This window comes from Gasterosteus aculeatus, chromosome 8, assembly GCF_964276395.1.
Source record: "Gasterosteus aculeatus chromosome 8, fGasAcu3.hap1.1, whole genome shotgun sequence".
NCBI classification, from domain to species: domain Eukaryota; kingdom Metazoa; phylum Chordata; class Actinopteri; order Perciformes; family Gasterosteidae; genus Gasterosteus; species Gasterosteus aculeatus.
The window spans coordinates 11,008,810-11,028,344 of record NC_135695.1 but is presented as its reverse complement, the minus strand read 5'-3'; the positions used below and the strand labels follow the sequence as shown (position 1 = coordinate 11,028,344).

Sequence of the window (19,535 nt, the reverse complement as noted above, 5' to 3'; positions counted from 1 at the left end):
TGTGGAAGGCATTTTGATCTGAGCTATTAGGCTTTTCAAGGCCTGCAGAATAACTTTAAACAATGCCCAAATGGTGATGGAGGCACTATCTGTTATCCACAAAGAAGGAAAAGATAATGTGGAATGTGGATTTTATTGACTGATCTCTGTGTTAAATGTCAACTACAAATTATCCACAGCCTTCCTTGCCAAAAGACTGGAAAAGATCCTTCCTCAACTTGTGCACAACGACCAGACTGGCTTTATTTCACAAAGACAAACCCACGATGACATCAAGCGATCGCTGCACAAACCATATCCGACAGAATGAACTGAATGAGCCTTCGTACTCGGTCTGGATGCTGAGAAGGCCTTTGATTCAGTGACTTGGCCTCTTCTTGGAAAAAGTCCTTGAACGATTTGGGATGCACATCAATTATTCGTACACTATATGCTAAACCACAGTGGAATAAAATAAATGGCTATCTCTCAGAAACCGTAACAGTAGAGCGTGGAACAGGACGGGGGAGCTCAGGCATTTGTAGAAACAAACCAGACCACAATATGGCCCTGTATGCCGATGATATGTTGACTTATTGGTGCCTCCTCCAACTACTTTTCTGACTAAAAACATTTGGTAGGTATGCAGAATATAAACTTGATCTTCATAATCTTCACTTTCAACTTTCCTAAAAACATTAGAGAGGAATGTCACCTTAACTGGGTCCAGAACTCTCTGAAATACACCTAAAAAATATCTCAACATCAACAACAGAGATAAGATACACCCCCCTTAACAGAAATTGAAAAGCTTGCTTTAAATGGTGGTTACTCTGCAGATCCAACCGTCCGACTTAATGATAAAACATACAGTTTATATACAGTACACCATTGTTATTTGACCGTGTAAAGTTCTGTCAAGAAATTCATTCATTTATTTTTAGATAAAAAAAGAATATTCACAAAAAAGCAATATAATGACTCCACATCAAAATTAACAAAACTACTGGCACTAAAGCTGCAATAACAACGATCGGATAGCGCAATATACAGTACATGAGTTAAATATACAGAGATAAATTACACCCCCCTCTTAACAAAAATGAATGTATGATGTCTGTTCTTACTTGAAGCAAATCCTACAGATATTCCACCAAAACAATTCTATAATTAAATAATTTCAAGATTTATTTGGCATGGTGAAAAAACCCAGAATTAAATTTAAATTTAAAATTAAAACTCCCAAAAGAAGAAGAAGGAATGGCCTTAAACAGTTTTAAGGATTATACAATGGGAAAGAGTTGGTAACCTCTCAATACCAAATGAGAACTGCTCTGTAAATTCCAGCGGAAATATTTTCCCACTTTTTTAATATATATCTCATATATGGCGGGAATTTGCGTGTGTTATTTGTTTCTTTAATTCACCAAAGCAGAAGGCACACTTTGCTGACGGGGATGCTACATGTTGGAGAGGTTGTGGGGCTTGAGCAGTAAATCGTTGGCATGTATTTTGGGAATGTCCAATGACCAAACCATTTTGGCAAAGATTCATAACACATTACAAAGCATAATTAACACTGACCTGTATGCAATTTTCAACATTATTCTTGGGAAATTTCCAAACAGGGAATAAAGGGATAAATACCTGCTTTTAAATAATAGCCTGCAAAAAAGCGCTCACAAGGTGCTGGTTGCTCCTTGAGTACCCGCGACACACGAGTGGATAAACAACATCTATGTAATGGAAAGGATTTGCCTTCAGATGAACGTGAATTGAATGACCCTTTAACACTTGAGCTCAGCAAGCCCCATCGACCCCAATCCCATTCTCTCTCCCCCTCCGTCTGATGTTTTTGTTTTTATTATTATTATTTTTTCTTTTTACATGTAAACTATCACAAATTGTACTAACTTAGCTCATTTTTACAAACTGTAGGTTTGAATGTGCACTTTGTAACCTAAGCTGTTGTTCAAATAATGTAAAAATAGGTCACAAGGCCGAGAGTGTATTAAAGCCCCATATGCAAATGTTGCTTCATGCAAAGGTCAAAGACCTTGTCTTTGGTCTCTTTTTACTTTGTTTAGGCACCACTGTTTCCAGCAGCCGCCTCACTATGTTCAGTCTGCCTGTTCTGATCAGAGCCCTGGATAACTCTGTGACCTCGGCCGTGCGAGTCCTGTAGAGACACCTCAGCACGAACTTCACGACGTCCTCGGGGTACCGCTCCTCCGCCTTTTGCACCCACAGCTCAAGTTGGGTCATTACGAGGCTTTGGTCAGGGCCTCCCTGCATGAACAAAGTCAAGAGCACCTGCAGGAGGCAGCGCAGGGCCGTTGTGTCCGTGCCCCCCGGCCTCTCTAACTCCACTGCCCGTTTGAAGCAGTCTGCAGCGTTCTGCTCCTCGCCCTTCAGCCGGAGGCAGCGTCCTCTGAGCACGTGGAGGTCCGGCAGGCTGTCGCCCTGCTCGAACTGTAGGGCGCGGGACACACTCACCAACGCGCTGTTCACTGCCCCCTCGTCCACCAACAGACTCTCCTGGAGTGCGTCTACGCCCATATAGTAGAACACCTGAAGGGAAGGACCGAAGATCTGAACACCCGGTTCCTTTAAAACATCCATTCACGTTGCTTGCTGGTGGTTTGTGTTTCTTACCGTTGCCATTTCCAGGTGAGTCCGCAGACATTGACGTGCACTCAGGACCTTGTCCAAGTCTTTTCTGGCCTCAGTTAATTTTTGTCGGTCTGGGACTCCACCTTGTCCACGTTTGACCTTCTCCAAGTCCCTGATGTAGAGCATCATATTGATCTTAAAGAAAGAAACATATGTACATCTCATTTTTCTAAATGTATGGAAATTATCACTTTACGTAGGTGTTGGCAGTATAAAGGTTCCCTTTCCATCATATAGACTCACACAGAGAATATGCATTACACAAATAACCAATTATTCTTCATCATCTCCATTACTATAATCTAAATGTACGTATGTTTGAATTCTGTGCATTTTTCAGCGAGGTTTTAAAAATGGTAATAATGAAGTACTAAAAGCATTTCACATGGTAATCGACTCGGATCGGCCACCTTGGTTTCTGCATTCAATAGATCGGCTGCAGTACCTTTGCACGGGTGCAGTAAGCCTGCCAGTTGAGCTCTGGGTCTGGTAGAACGTTTAGGGCCATGTTGCAGATCCCCATTGCCATCTCATGTTTGCCCAACAGAAAGAAGACCTTTGCCAGAAGGTTCAGGGTGAATGCATCATCACTGGCCAGCTTTATGGCCTGCAGACACAGACAGTTTTATATGTAATGGGGAAAATATAGAAATAGCCATAATTAAAGATGCCCAGTTATGGCAAAGTGCTCAAGCACCTCTTGTCTTTGTGGTATCTTGCACTTTCTCAAAACACCTTCTATTGCCTTCATATCCCTTCCTCATTATTCTTAACCACAGCTGAGTGCATCACCGACCCCGAGCCGCTACTCAAAGACACAGTGGAGAAAACCGTTTGCTAATTTGTATTGTACACAACTACTCACACTGCTGATTGATGATCCATTACTGTCTTTGTGAGTTTGTAGAAGATTGTAGAAAATATTTTATGGATAAACGTTGAGCTGATTCCCTGCATTAATCAACATTAGTTTTTGAATTTGAATGAAGTGTTTTTTAAAACACCCATGACGCCCATCAGTAGCCCATAGATCTCACAAAACGGTGAATCTAAGGATGTTGATCTGCAGCCGTGCCAGCAGGGCCTGCTACTGCCAACATGATACAAATAAACCGCCGGTAGTAGAAAACCAAAAGGAACGTAAGACGTTTGCGATAAACCTGGAAATGCTTATCAGATTTTACAACACGCTCTTGTCTGCTACCGTTGACGTGTCGTGATGTGCGGGTTAACTCACAGTTCCATAGCAGGATAAAGGATCAGTAGCCGAGTAGCCACAGTCATGTATGGACATGGGCACGGTGGAGAACTCTTCCTTTCTCTCCAGCATGATACCGATGTAACACCAAGTGAGAGCTGCGGGGAATTTTACAATGCTCATTTTGTTGTTTCTCTCCCTTTAGATTGAGGAAATGATTGTAACTATTTACGTGACAACATTTGAAATGACATTGCAGTTGTTATTGCTAAAACAAAGTTATTTCCAATGGAAAATTGCAGTGCACTTTCAACAGAATGCCCCGAATAAAGCAGATTTAATTGTAGAGAAACATACTGTAAGATGTTTACCTTTGAGTGGTGTTTTCTCCAATTCTAGTGCTTCTTTGAGAAGCTGCAGTCCTTTGTTATAGTGAGAAAGTCTGGAGTATTCAGAGTCTGCTTCGGTCTTTATTATGTCATCCAGTCTGCAGAGAGAAAGTCCTAATGTATATTATAATAATAATAATAAGTGGTGCACTGATCATTTTAAAAATGGATTGTTATCTACCTTAAATAGATGGTGGCCATTTTAAAATACCAGCTTCGTTTTTCCTCTTTTTGAACCTGAAAATGCACAATTTTCTTTATAAGTGGTCTTTGCTAGATATACAAAGTTGCTTATTATGCAGAAATAAATATTCTCGTCATATATATATATATATATATATAAGATATATGTAAGATATGTGTGATAACTAGGAGCTTAATTTCAGGATTATTAACACTGTATGGATCGAAAACCCACCAATGAAATGCTGCAAGGTTATAAGTCAGAGAATGATGCATGTTTGGTGCTGATCACTGGAAGAAGACTTGAAAGTAGGAAAACAACGGCGCATAGTTTTTCTCCATTCAATCCTAAACTCTTTAACAGACATGTGCAGCTTTGGCGTGACTGTGTGTGCGTCTCACCAGCTGACCCCCGTAGCGCAGGGCCCTGTTGTAAAGTGCCAATGCTGCAGTCAGTCTCTCTCTGAGGTCGTCCTCACTGTCCAGCTCCACGTCGTGAGGATGGACGTACGCCTGCTCGGCCAGGCAGCGTGCCGCCAGGAGCCTGGCCTCGTCCTGGAAGGCCTCTCCAGCGTCTAACCCCATGAGGTGGGACACCTTCTCCACACACTCCCCCGCATCCAGCTCCCTCCCCAGCTTGTCGTACACGTAGCCCAGGTTGGCCCAGGCATTAAGGTTACCGGGGTCTTCTTTACAAATGCTTCTGAGAGGTCAAGATACACAAGAGAGTAGGGTTTGAAAAATATCCTGCCAGTCTTAAACACAAATGTTCAATGCAAAAAATAAAAAAACGTTTAGAAAAGAATGACATGGTCCTAAGACGGTGAATTGGTGATCCTTACATTTTTTATCTAGCGCCAACATCAAGTTGACTTTTGTCATTGTTAGTGTGTTACCATGTTAAATGTTATCACACCAGCTAAGAAGAAGTAGGTAATAAAATGCCAAGTGGAGATGGAATAAGTAAAAAACAATTTAAATAGGACACACGCACTTCATGAGCATCTATACTATACGGGGGATTAGAATAGAAAATACTATATAAACCAGCTACAGAAGTAAATCATAAAGTTTAACAGTAAATCAGAGGGATATTACGTAGGATTATTTACTGCCACGTTGTAGAATATTGTAGTGTAACTTGGAACGTTGAGTCTTACATTTATGACAATTAGGATTTAACATTCTTATTGGAGCAACTCAAACGTTTGTTGATCATGCTTGTTGATTCTACTTGTCTAATTGGTGTGTGCTCCTGTTAACAGAATATTCGTACAAAATTTGCTCAGCAAATCTGTCAAGTATTGCGTAACATTGTTTAAAGGGTGACCTTTGCGTTGTGGATGTTCGACTGTAGCTGGTTAAAGGTCAGTTGTCAGATGTTATCCTGCTGTGAGGACATTCAGTCCAGTTGTGCGGTTTGTGGTTAGCTCACATCATTTAAGCGCAGCTAGTACTAAGACACATTCTAACCCGTGTGGTGTTTCTGTTATAAAAATCACATTATAACTACCAAAATCTCTTGAAATTGTATTTTGTGAACATTTTGAGTACTATGCCTTTAAAAAAAGTCATCACCTGAAAATCTCCTCAGCCGTGTCCAAGTGTTCCAGGTGAAAAGCCAGCAAACCCAACAGATTTCGGACAGCGTACTGTAAATATCCCACTTCAGCCTCAAGCTCGCCTTGCAGGCTCTCTTGTTTTAGGTAAGTGTCCCTGAGTCTCAGCCTCAAAGGCCCGACAGGTTCACAGTTGAGGTTGAGGTCCAGGTGAAAGTGTCCGGGTAAGTAGTCCATGTCGTCCATGAGGGACTCAATGTCCTCTGTGCTGACTGCCTCCATGGCCTTCCGCTCTCCTCCTTCTATTTGGACCCAAGATCCTGAACAAGAAAACAGCTCTTTCCTCTTCAGTCTGCGGTTCAATCTAGTCTACTGGTAACCCTGCGGATCAGACAGGTCAAACAGGTTGGGCTTGGGAGTGACTAGGAAGTGGAACCACTGGTGTGTGTTGAAATGTGCTTTAACTGTGGATACTCACATTCCATCACAAATAAGCCTATTTTCAACTTGCTATAGATAACAAGTCCAACTTAAGTGCTACGATTTGTTAGTGTTTTTAGTTAAGGTAGAGTCTGAAGAGGTGTGTCTTTAGTGTGAAGGCTCTCTGCGGTCCTGATGTCATCAGAGAGCTCATTCCAACATTTCGGAGCCAGAACAGCAAAGATGGTGATCTAGTCGAGGGTTTTGCTCTCAGTGAGGGAGGAACTAGCAGTTTGCCAGACGGGGACGACATATGTTTCCCCCCCACGCGTCAACTGCCCCTTTTGAGTCGAATCCAATAACAAACCAATCTCACTTATTTTCCTAAAAGGAGATTTCGTAACACAGTTTCACTCTTTGTTCTATTTTATTTGTCTCTTTAACAGTACCAACTGACACTCCTTGAATTTTATTCTGAGAGGATCACATCATGAATTGAGTTATTTAAACCATGTTTTGAACGTTTCAGTTCGCCTTCTCTGTCCAGCCAGCATCAGCTGTACGCAACCAAAGAATGTGACCCGTCAGGATCGGTGTGACTGCTGCAGCACTGAAGGAAACTCATCGAAACTTCATGTTACTAACATACGTGCCCTTCCATATCATTCTACAAATGAGTTACAATAAATAACTGCTGTAACGGTTTTAGAATCCTGATTAGACGCTAAAAAGCACTTTATTGTCTCAGTACTTGCCTGTAATGACAGTAGGGTTTAACCTAATGCAGCTGTACAATAGACTGTTGATAGAACATGTTGCCACCTGAAAGAGATATGCAGATATTCTGCAAACAATTCAACAAAAGTAAACACTATGAATCCTTGTTATCCCGCTAGTCACACCAAACTACATTGGGAAAATTAGACGAACACATGATAAGATTTGATTTGGTTTCCGAATGCTTTGGCATACACATCCAATCTCTTCCACTAGAGGGTCAACTTGCATCATAGCGAACCGGCGGAACAGACCAGAGACCAGAGAGAGAAGTGTTTTAAACCCCCTTTCACATGCAATGTATCAATGGACTTTACCGGCCTACATGTAAAGTGCAAGCTTTCTAACAAGACAAGAAGAAACTCCAAGAAGCCTTAGTACAGAAGAGACCATGGGAGGGACAATACAGAGAGAGATAGTTAAGAAATAAACAAAAAATCCTTTTTTTTGTTTTACTTTTTTTGCTTCAGTTTTTTCTGTTTCCTTAGATCAAACTGGAAAAATATGAAGAGAACATGCCAACCCACACACAAAAGCCGCTCAGGTTCATAGCACGCTGAACCGGCTACGTATGTTAGCATCGTAACATCCGCTGTCTCAGAGTGAGTTTTATAACTTGTAGTCAGTAATGCCGATTTGCGTCCTTGCAAGCCGGCTCTTATTTGTATCATGTGGGTGGATGGAAATCACTGTTGCTATGGTGACCATCGTGGATACCAGGCCGATTGCGTGGTAACATCATTATCACAGATGCCTGTTTGTGTAGCTGTGCATCCTCTGAGCCAAAGACACAACTTAAACAACATTTTACACATAAATTCTCCAGTTGATAGAGATTACATCCCTGCAGCAAAGTGACAAAACAAAGGTATTATGGGAAAGAGGTTAAACCTTTTTTATCTGGGTGGCTTTAGAGGTATTCCCCTGTCAAAGGGATTAGGGGGTCCCATACTGGTAAAGGTCCACTTTGCATTCAAACTAACCCCTTGCTAACCTACTTAATTGTTTTGGTCTCATTTCTGGCACAAAGGACAGTGTGTAATTGATGGTCAATAACATGCATGACAATGGAGAGGTCTCTGACAATGGGAACAGTATGTATATGAGCAAAGATGGTAACCTTGCTGTACCAAAGTCCTCTGAAACCCATCTCTGAAGAGAAGTCACATTTACATTGACGGGAGCATAGTGGGGTATTTGGGGGCCCTCACGAGAGGTGACACGGAGTACAAAAGGATCATGGGATCACAGTAAAGCCTTATTAATCCAGACTGCGTACCTTCTCTTTAAACTGAGCTCTCCTCTGTTATTAATGCGTTTCATACACCTTCACTATTTTGTCTGGTCCAAAGCCTTATTAAGACCGGATGGATTTGATGACTAAGTATGTATTAGGATTTATTTCCTCTCTTCAAACCCCCACTCTAATGTCAAGGCACAGCAGCTCTCCTGCTATATTAGAAAGTGTGACAACACTACATTCCACATTCCTGTTTTCAAATGATTGTTATTCAAAGCAGATGTCCAACAACCTTTTTACGCTGTACATCCCATTCATCCGTTTTTCCTTTGAGACACATTTGTACATGTAACTAATGCATATAGCTGGAAGGCCTCTGCCTCTCTAAGCCACCCAATCACTGTTGACTATGACTGACTTTCCATTCTTAGTCAGCTCGTCTCTGGCAGCCTGAGTGAACGTTTGCAGTGAAAAGCAACTCCTCAGCTCTCCAGAGGCCTTCTCTGACTGCAGATTACACCACTCTCAATCTCTCTTTGTTCTGTCTTTATGTGTATTAGATTTCCATTAGCGTGCAATATTTTCAGGGATTCGCAGCAGAGGAATTAAAAAAAAAATCAATGGCTAACGGTATTCCTTTTTATCTATTCCCACACGCATAAAAACTGGGAACCGCAGTACTCATTGATGCAGGTGAGGAGATCCATGAGTTAGTTGTCATGCAGAGCGACGGGGTGTGAGTGACAATCATCAAATCATCTACGTTGTGATTGTTCAGTCATATCACCAGCTCTGGGTTGTAACAGGGAGATGACGTGAGCATGAGTTTCTAGAGAACACCAACCCTGTGGTTGCTAGACTGGTTATCTTTTATATTGGTAGTCCAAATGATTCCAACGCGTTCCTTTCTAGGTGTTTTATTTTGAAAGTCCTACAGGAAGCAATGTGATGTCATTGCAGCTGGTTTAGCAGTCCGGGATCTCCGCTCCTCTCCCACTCTGCGGCTGCTGGTCGCTGTCATCATGCAGGTGGAATCTGCGCAATATTAGCGTAGGGAGAACCAAAGACTATTTTTATTATTATTAGTTATTATTATTATCTGCTTCAACTTGGCGATCACATGTTTGCTAAAATATACGGGCTTCAGCTGGTTGACGGTTGATGCAGCTGAACTTGTAATATGTCTCTAGGTTGTTCTGTGAGAACGTTTCATTACAGCTGTGCTGATGCTGCCAGCTGTTGTTGTCGTCCTGTCCTGGCGCAGTCTCACCCCGCTGGTATCGCACAGGATGCCGGTCGACCCTTCGGGAAGTGACTCTCGCAGTTTGCAAGGAAACGATTTCCAAGAAACGAAAAAAGACGTAATTCTTGCGGATTTTTTTGTTGCCCTTTAAACACACGAACGCGATGGATGAAGGCGCCGCCAACGAGACCATCCCAGATCTGAAAGACATCGAGGGGAAAATCGGGAGGAAGACCCCCGAAGCTTTGCTCAGGTGGATGCGGGAAGAGGCGTCCTCTCTCCGGGGAGAAGTCCAGCGGACACGCGGCCCCAGCGAAGAGACCGGGAGGAAGGGTTTGGATGAGAAGATCAGGACACTGAAGATGGAGATGGTAAGAGTGCTGTTGTGTGCCTGTTTGTGTGCGTGTCCGCGCGTGTAAGTGTGCGCGCGCGTACGTGCAAATGGCTGAACGTGTGGCTTGTTTTCCAGGATGTGTCATTATTTCTTTTCACACAGTGCATGCTGTCATCTAATGAACTCCCAGGATTCAGAATTCAAGCTAACTCTGCTCCACTGTTGATGGTAACATTAAACTATTATCGGCAGGTAAATCTATTGGGGCCAAAAAACACCAAGATTAATTATTTTTTGAGAAACAGCTGAAAAATGCATATTTATGTTTCATTTATGTGAGTGGTCTCTGGTGGAAAATGGCACTACTGTAAATCACCTTCAACCTAAGTGGTCCTTTTTAACACATCAGCCAATAGAACAACACTCAAATTGTTGCTACCAATAAATTCTCGACCTCTGTTCATTTTGTTGAAGGTCTAGAAACTTGTTGTTTTAGGAGCAGTAAAATAACGATTCCAGCCTGTCCCAAAGTGTACATGACCAAAATTCGAGTTCAGTAAGACTGATTTGTTAGCAGTTGTTGCCATTGTTCAGCTCTGCTGCAATGGAGGGAGGACTGGGAGAGAGGTGATAAAGAGCCTCTTTCTAACTGAAGGGGGGGGGGGGGGGCTTCTGTGTGTGTGTTGCTTAATTCATCTTGGAGAGTGGTGCGGTGTAATGGGAGTGCAAAAAAAAGGATATCTGAGCATCGGGCTTCTATGAGAATCTGCTTAGTAAGATTTACTGTGACGCATGTGCAGAGTGAATCCGAGTAGTGCTCAATGAAGGAGCTTACACGTGCACACTCTCGTGCATGTATACCTTATCTGGATGTTTTCTCGCTGTTTTATGAAAGTGAATTGTCTTTTGTATGGATTCTAATGATTCTAATGGTCCACATCCAAACACGCACACACCATGATAAGTGTCAACATCCACATCTCTTTCCAACTTCCTGTCTACGTATTTGTGAGCTACTCCATCTGTAGCACGCAGCATGGTGAGAGTGCACTGCAGCATCAGTCTTTAAACTCGAGTGTGTGTGTGTGTGTGTGTGTGGACCTTGTTGTCACTGTGTCACCACCAGCAATGAAACGTGACTCCGCCTCTTGTTAACTGTCATTGTGCTCTTTATAATGCATTGAAACGAACACGCTGCCTTTACGTTTACCTGTTTAGAATCACTTGTGAAACCTAATATTTGTCTTTGTTTACCAGAAGGAATTATTTTAATCATCATTTTGGCAGTTTTCAGATCATACTTTAGCCTATATAATGCAAACAATGAATGCTTATTTCGTTTGACTACTTTCCCTCTCTGTGGCAGCAGTTTCAAAGGTTCCGTCTGCATTAGTCGAAAGCTGTCTAATGGAAGACACACTCTTCTCTGATCTAAACACATCTATTGTAGACAGAGACACTCATTTGAAACCACACTGTCTGTCAGCTGCACACACACACACACACACACACACACACACACACACACACACACACACACATTCAGACCGAATGCTGTGTTGTGGCTTGGAGTGTTTTTCTCTTCTTTCTCCATATCTGTTTGTATCTCACTGTTTGCAGCTTGGCCCCGTTGCTCCTCACATCTGTCTTCCACCTCTGGCTGGTGGACATTGTAAAGTCAGGTTTAAGTGCAGAGCCAAGCAGTAGGGAATACAAATCTAATCTCTTTAAGCACAGATTTCTTTCTATACAAACTAAAAACACTTTGTAGTTTAGCTTTCTTGAAGAAATTGAACTTTCTTCACGAAAGCTTATTGAAAGCTAAAATGTCGATGTGAACACCGTCTATCTGGCTACTGGCTGTCTCCTCAAAGCCGAATGACCTGAGCATGTTTATTCACTCATGGTATTTCCTTTGCAATCATAGCACAATTGATATTCTATTCTATTTGTTTTCCTAAATATGTTTTCATATGGAACTTAATTGCTACTGGATTATTTTTAAAGGAAATCACCATCTTTTCTAATTGCATCACATTGTAAGGAAATTGGAGAGAGTACAAAGTGCAGGACTTTGATGTGTTGGGATTAGGTTTAACAAAAGCAATAGAATGATTGTGTGAAAATCAACTTGCATGGACTCTTGCTTCAAGTGACCATTGACTTTTTGGTAATAAACCAAATTAATTATCTTTCCATAACTGTGACTACGTGCAGAAACTACACAAAAAGTTTGATAATGTTGCACTACAAGCAGATATTGAAGTTAAACTAATAAGGCCGCATACGAAAACATATTTGCTCCTGTGAAAACAAGAAACAGAGCGGAAGTGCAGCATAATAAACAAACAAACCATACAACATATCCTCGAACTGAAAGCACTTCACAGGAGCATTTGTATTCCTCAATTATACCGATAAGAATTTAATATTCCTACATTAGAATGTATTATGACATAAATGTTGATATCTTTCATAAAAATAGATGGAAAATACAGCCACAAGGTTGTCATAAAGTCTGTAAAGTTTAAACAGAACAAAAGAGGGGGACAAAGATGACACACAGGAAAGGAAAAAACAGGTGAAATAATGCTGTGATCAAATACAGAAACACAAGCGAAAATACTGATGAGTTTCAGCGATGAACACAGACAGATGGCGCAGTTGGAGGTCCGTGGAGAGAGAGGGGCCGACTTTCCGTTTATCAAGCCTGTAGGGACCCTGCAAGGACGCTGTATGTCCGCAGAGTCAGATTGGGAAGGTGAAACATCAGACAGTGACACAAGGGGACATGAGAGAGAGAGAGAGAGAGAGAGAGAGAGAGAGAGAGAGAGAGAGAGAGAGAGAGAGAGAGAGAGGCATTTATCTTGTTGGTGTGGTGTTGGTGCTGGAACAAGTGTGTGTGTGTGTGTGTGTGTGTGTGTGTTGTGCTGTCCCTGCTGGCAGTGATTCAGCAGTCTGTTTGCATCCGTGTGACTTTGGGAAGCTGTTTTTGTCCAGATGGGCGAGTGTGCGTCATCGATCAGGCTTCAGCTGTGCACACGTCCACATGGCACCGCATCCACATGAGTCCACATATTACGCTAAAAGAGAGGACGATTATGATGACTAGATTTACCTTGCTAATTAATTTGGCGTACTGATGGGGGAAAATAAGTCCATCATAATATCTAAATTATTCCTTTGAGGAAAATTTTGTTTTATTATAAGTTGGATTTCATTGTAATGACATTTGTTGTTATAAAAACTCACCAATATATTATTGCAATGAGAGCAGATGGCAAGAACCCAGAGTGGTCAGCCAAGACCGGCTGTACAGCCAACACAAGTATTATCACCGATTAAAATGGATGATGGCCAAAAGTACAGAAAATAGCACCTAATTTGTACCATTTGAATAAGTAGAGATAAGGAACTCGTCACAGGCCTTGAATTATTTGAGAATTGCGTTCCAAAACACTGCACCACAATTTGCTCTGCCAGATAAAGATTAGTTTAGATTGGAATGCATTGATAATCCCTAACAATTTGCCACCAAAGTCCTTCAGTGGAGCACAGAGGCATCATTAATGGCTCTGTTAAAACCAATCATTGTTTTGTCATTGTTCTCTATCCTATACATTACCATATTTTAAATGGACAATTTCAGTCTGCTAAACCTTTATCATCACCGGGAAGACTCTTCCTTCCTTCTTCTGAAGTTAATAATTTACTTTTTACACTTCCCACTATTAACATTAATTCAAAACCTTTAACTTTCAACATCGCTTTAACAGGAGAGTTCACTGCCCTGTTTGAGTAGAGCAACTAGGCAGTGTCCTCTGCAAACGCCTGGAAAATGAGTTTTCCAGAATCCAAGGGATCAGCCGGCATGTGCTTGGCCACAAGCCTGAGCAAGAAAAACAGAATCTGTTTGGCTGTTGTACTGATTGCACCCAAATGATTAATGTGTGTTTCAGTCCTGAAGGCTAACCCTAATCCCCAGCCCACTCCCTGCTCTCATGCTGAATGGTGAATTTGGGACTACTCGATAAATCATTTGATCTTTTAAAATGTCCGAACAAAATGCTGATCCCCCTGTAGCATCTTAGCGTTGTGCCACCTCAGCGCTGACAGGCATGGAGCTACTTTTACTGCCTCCCTCCTTAGACGCACCGTCCCTGCCAGCTGAAAAACAACTCAAACCTCAAACCTGCACCCCGCCCCAAATGTCGGACTGGGCCAAGGGACGCCAGACACACACACACATGCACACACACATTCACAGAAAGCTGTGGTTCTCGGTTCTCTTTGTCTGGCACTTCTCCCGGCAGCGCGTGCTTTTATTTTTAGTTCAAGTCAAAAACAAAAGGTGGAGGAATAACAGATGTAGATTTTCAGAATTCATCTTCTGTATTTCTTCCCTATTTCATTGTCCTCCAAGTACAGTATCTGTTTGAAGATTTTGTCCAAGAAACCTAAACCCCCCCCCCCAAAAAAATCCCTAAAACGCAGCCTAAATAGCATGTGCAGAGTGTTACAGTAAGCGTCGAGGTGTAGCCTGACATGTTGTGATTTAGCCAAAACGTTATCCCCACAAACTTAACCATCCATGTATTTTTGGATTAAGACTCATCTTTTTTGGGGGAGTAAGGTTTGGGGTTAAGGCATTTAGTGGTTGTGGTTTAGGCCTCGTGAGTCAATGTTCTCACAAGTCACATAAACAACCCATTTAAAAGGTTCAAATGCATTCAGACAAAGTGTGTTTGAGCTATTGACGTGTGCCCACATTGCATAGCTATGAGTAACACACTGGGCTCTAATACTTAATATATTAAAAACATAAGGATGAAGTATTTGAATATACAGTTCCAACCTTAGGTTTTCTCCTTGAAATTACACCTCAAATGCCGTTGCCTGAATTTGGACCAAAGAAGCATTTTTCCTTCTCTAGATTCTCAGAATTTTCGCCACGAAAGCTTCGAAACAGAGACAATTTATTGTAAATGGCCGCAGCGAGAAAGAAGAAAGTAATGATAAAAATAGTGGAGGGCACTGATTCTGAAAGCCTAAACGTGGATAGCTTCGCTTTGAATGTCGAGGCAGTTCACCGCAGACCTCTGCTAATGTAATCTGGGGAGGAATTTTCCGAGGCCGCAGCCATGTTATTCCTCATATTCATCGTTTAGCTTTTTTAAACCCACTCAACTCACACACACACACACACACACACACACACACACACACACACACACACACACACACACACACACACACACACTCACACCACGTTAAGACACCTTGTTATTTCTGAATTATCGTTTCCTCATTCATTTTAACATATGACATCATAACTATATATATTAAGTATGAGTATTTTTTATAAAGCATGCTTTATAAATGACTTTTTTTTCAAACGTGGTCCACTGTACCACACTTTCCGACTTCTGAAGAGTTATTGATGATAACATGTTCATTTTGTAACCTTTTCAGTTTTCTCCATCTCTTTTTCTGTTCTAGCTTCACAATAATTGCGTACCCACGGGCCTCTGGCATATTGTACTTCCACTTACGGTAATCTGCAAAGCTTCACAGTGACACCTTTGTTTCTCCGCAGGTTCACTTGCGCTCGGCCGACGTGAAGATCTTACATCAGTTGCTGGCGGTCCACGAAGGCATCGAGGCGGTGAAATGGTTGCTGGAGGAGCGCAGCACTCTGACGAGCCGCTGCAGCAGCCTGACCAGCAGCCAGTACAGCCTGGGCGAGGGCCTGGACACCTCCTGGAGAGGTTCCTGGAGCAGCCTGCAAGACCCCAACGACAAGCTGGATAACATCTCCATCGGCAGCTACCTGGACACCCTGGCGGATGACATGGATGAGTACTGCCCCTCCAGCTCGGAGTCCGTCGTCTGCTCCACCGCGCCGCTTCCAGAGGCGCCCGCCGGAGGCCGGACGGGGGGAGGCCCTGGGGGCACAGCTGGAGGGGGCGCTGGGGTCGGGATGAGGCCTGCTTTGGGGGCTGGGAGTGGGATTTGGGCTGGACAAAATGAAAACGGAACTGGGGTTGGGAATGGGGTGAAGGGGAGAGGGGGGGCTGGGGTCACGGCTGTCTCAGGCGACGCTGTGACGGGAAATGGAAAACCGGCGGCTGCTGTCAGCTCTCTCCAGGCCAAGTCTGAGGGCCCCAAGCAAAACATCTGGACAAAGCCTTCGGGGAGCGGTAAAGGAAGCCCCGTTTTCAAGGACAAAACACGGGCAAAAGTTGTTAAAGCCACTGGTATCCAGGGGAAGACGGTCACACGATCGGGCAGCCCGACGCGGAGCATCGGCGAGAAACGGGAAAGCGGTCAGAGCCCCAAACTCAAGACTTACAAAAATGGAACGATTGACCTCGATACTTGCAAAATGAACGGAAAAATGCACCTGGAGTACGACGCACACTGGCGGTGGGTGCAGTCGCAAGAAGATGTGACATTTTTGTGAGAAGGATGATAAGAGAGGAGACTCAAGCGAGTATTGAACAACGCCTCTGTCGCATCAAAGACCAGATCAATGAGGGACGGAAAAAATGAGGACTGAACTGCTGTTGTGAAATAGTGAGACTCTCCTTGTTGAAGGACACTGGGTGTGACTCACAAGGAATCACATGTTTTGTCCTGTCTTTTCTTGCTGTGACTGCACTAACTTATTTACTTATTATAAAACATTGATGTCAGTATTAAGATGGATGCAAACTTCAGGATTTTGCCAAATTTAGCCAGATTTGGTTAAGCTTAGTTAAAAATCCCTTTTCATTGGTTTTCTTTTTGTTCCCGGATTTCTTTTCTTTTTGAAAGCACAGTGAGAGAGATGAAACACGATATACGTTTGCTTACACCCAAGCTATGATTCAAACCCAGGGATAAATCAAAGAATATTGCCCTGGGATGTTGTTGATAACTAACTTATCCTGCAGTAAACCTTTATCCCCACTTCTGACTGCAACCCATAGAGTTGGTGGTGCTGCATTTAAGTTAGTGAGAGACCAAAGTGTCACCGCATCAGCACATCATGTTTGAGTCACAAATTGAATGTATGGTACCGACTCTTTGTCTTAGACAATATAACTGAAGAAATCTTGATGGTTGTAGACAGTGTTACTTGATCAAATATTAACAAAATATAAATATAAATCACATTTTGATAATAACATGTGAACTCCAAACTTGTAGACAAAGACTAGCGGATATTACAAGATATACCGCAACTACGGTTAGTAAAGGTTTCTCTCATTGAGAAATGATATACCCTCCTACCCTCCTATCTGTGTCTGTGTGGAGCCAGTTACCTCCAGTGCTTAACCAACCATCGTATATTCACTATGTAGACAATATTTTTGTCCTTCTTTCAACTGTCACGGTACGTTTTCCTGATGTTGTCCAGATGTTGTGCCTGATTGCTGTGAACCTTAAGTACATATGCCTGTACGTCTCTTCTCAGATGACTGCACTGCTGTTATGATAATCTCGGTTTTTGCCTCCTCCCTTTTGCTTGCATCATTTAGAAATCCAACCCGTCTATGTGAGTGTTGGCTGGTAAATGTATTAGCTGGGTGTATGTTGCATGCTCTTTGCTGAGAGATGTATTGGTTAAATTATGAGAAAAGCTTGGAACAATCAGAGAAAAAAATGAAACGCTCCTTGAATCCTTTACTCTTCTTAGCAAATCTGATATTATTGGATATTCATAAGTTTCCACAACTAATGACAGGGAATATTTTTCTCTCAGAGAGAGAGAGGGGGACACATTAGTCGACTTCCTGCCTCAGTGCAGCCGGCCTGTCAGAGAATGGAAGAGTCCCAAAGGTTTTAAAGCGTTTTCTGCCGCATCACTACAGCGTTACGGCCTCTCCAGTTAGTCATGTTAATACTGCGGGGATAAAGCAACACATCAGATGAATGGAAGGGAGCATACTACACAATAGTTGCATAACCTTTTATGCAACACTACCCGATATCTTGTTAAAAGAAAACCTGGTAAAAAGTGTGGCTTAACTTATTTGACCTTCTGTAAAAGCTTATATTTAATCAATCACATGGTATCAGATGCACATCAGAACCCCTTCCTAGGCATTATGGTTCACAACTTTTCAATACAGTGAAGATTAAATACCAAAAAACAATTCAGTTTTTGATACATTTAGTACATATTAAAGTCAGTACCATAAAAGGAGATGTGTTGGATCCTAAAAGTTCTGGGCATAGTTTTTTATACATTTCATGCACTGTAAAAAATATACATAATATATTTTTTATTTATTTTTAACCACTCAAGTGACGTTTGATATGCCCCATGCCTGTAACACTTTTTGTTCTTGCAAACATGCAGTTGATAGTCTGAATGTTGCAGATGTAATATTGAAAGTATAATCTGACTGTATATGATATTGTGCTCAAATGAGATGCATGTTGCAGACAAAGTGTTTTCATCCTCACCAGTTGAGGATCCATGCACAGAAGAAGACAGGGAAATGAAAGAGCAGGATTGTTGTTGACCTTTGCACAAACAAGGACTGACATGCTAGTGCTAGTGGTAAATAGGGCTTTTTCCCATGCATACCCCTCAGCATATAACCTAATGATATGCAAACTCTTTGCCTTTGAAGTGTGACCCTACTGTGAACTAGTTGGCTCAATTGTTGCCTCGTCCTGACTCATTCACGTCATGCAAGACCTAACTGCTTGCATTCACATACAATACTTGTAATGACATTTTGACTTTTAGGTCAAATAAAGCCGGTTCATCTTTGAACCGGCCGGAACCAACTGTACAGACTGTTTACAGGCAGCTACAGTGAGATGTTAAACTCAGAATCTCTATTTGTTTGAGCCAATTCCTCTCTCTCCTCCTCCTCCTCCTCCTCCTCCTCCTCCTCCTCCTCCTTCCTTTCTTTTCATTCTATTTTCCACCACACTGGTCCGACGGAAAAGCTCAGCCTGTGCCAACACACACATCATGCACGCACAATGCCGTCTCGCTTTGAGGCAGCACCATGAAGCCGGCACCTCGGAAACAGGCACCGCAGGCTGACCCTAAAGACAGGAAGGGAAAACTGTGGCTCAAACTGGACCCTGAACTCCTCAGCAAGTTGGAACATTGTAAAGATCATGTTATTTACATTTCAATGCTTTTAATGCCAAAAGAACAGCATGTATCTATTGCTGGACGCCTATTTCAATCATTGTATATCATCTACACAGCAGAAATGAGGTCATTTGAACCTCCTTCCCTTTTTAAACATATGCGTTGGCTGTAACGCAGCATGGCATGCCAAAAAGACTGTCTGCTCGGCTAGTTTGGGTTTTATTTCCAAATTTGCAGAGCCATATGGTGAAACAAAAATGTAATGCCAGGAACAAACCTGCAGTTTATAGTGTGTCTCTTTGAAGCTATGCACTAGCCAGAGGTTTCATTTGTTTCCGTTGGACATTAATTAAAGGCATTAATTAAAACAAGATTTAATGAGTACTGACAGTCTAGGTGCCAGCATGAATCCCTTGCAGCCAGATTGTTTCTGAAAA

General features: G+C 42.3%; 2 protein-coding genes across 2 annotated transcripts; one reads left to right on the top strand and one right to left on the bottom strand.

Moving 5' to 3' along the window:
* Positions 1–213: 213 nt before the first annotated feature.
* Positions 214–6,367, bottom strand: ttc22 (tetratricopeptide repeat domain 22). Its single transcript, XM_040184532.2, has 8 exons — positions 6,001–6,367; positions 4,825–5,125; positions 4,421–4,476; positions 4,222–4,337; positions 3,890–4,008; positions 3,098–3,259; positions 2,635–2,787; positions 214–2,550 (listed from the first exon to the last, which is right to left on the bottom strand). The coding sequence occupies exons 1-8, from the start codon at positions 6,261–6,263 to the stop codon at positions 2,017–2,019; spliced, it is 1,704 nt and encodes a 567-aa protein (XP_040040466.2). The 5' UTR covers positions 6,264–6,367; the 3' UTR covers positions 214–2,016.
* Positions 6,368–9,311: 2,944 nt separating this feature from the next.
* Positions 9,312–18,127, top strand: lurap1 (leucine rich adaptor protein 1). The gene is made up of 2 exons (XM_078108153.1): positions 9,312–10,032; positions 15,592–18,127. Exons 1-2 carry the CDS (start codon positions 9,826–9,828, stop codon positions 16,456–16,458), a joined length of 1,074 nt encoding a protein of 357 aa, XP_077964279.1. The 5' UTR covers positions 9,312–9,825; the 3' UTR covers positions 16,459–18,127.
* Positions 18,128–19,535: the final 1,408 nt, after the last annotated feature.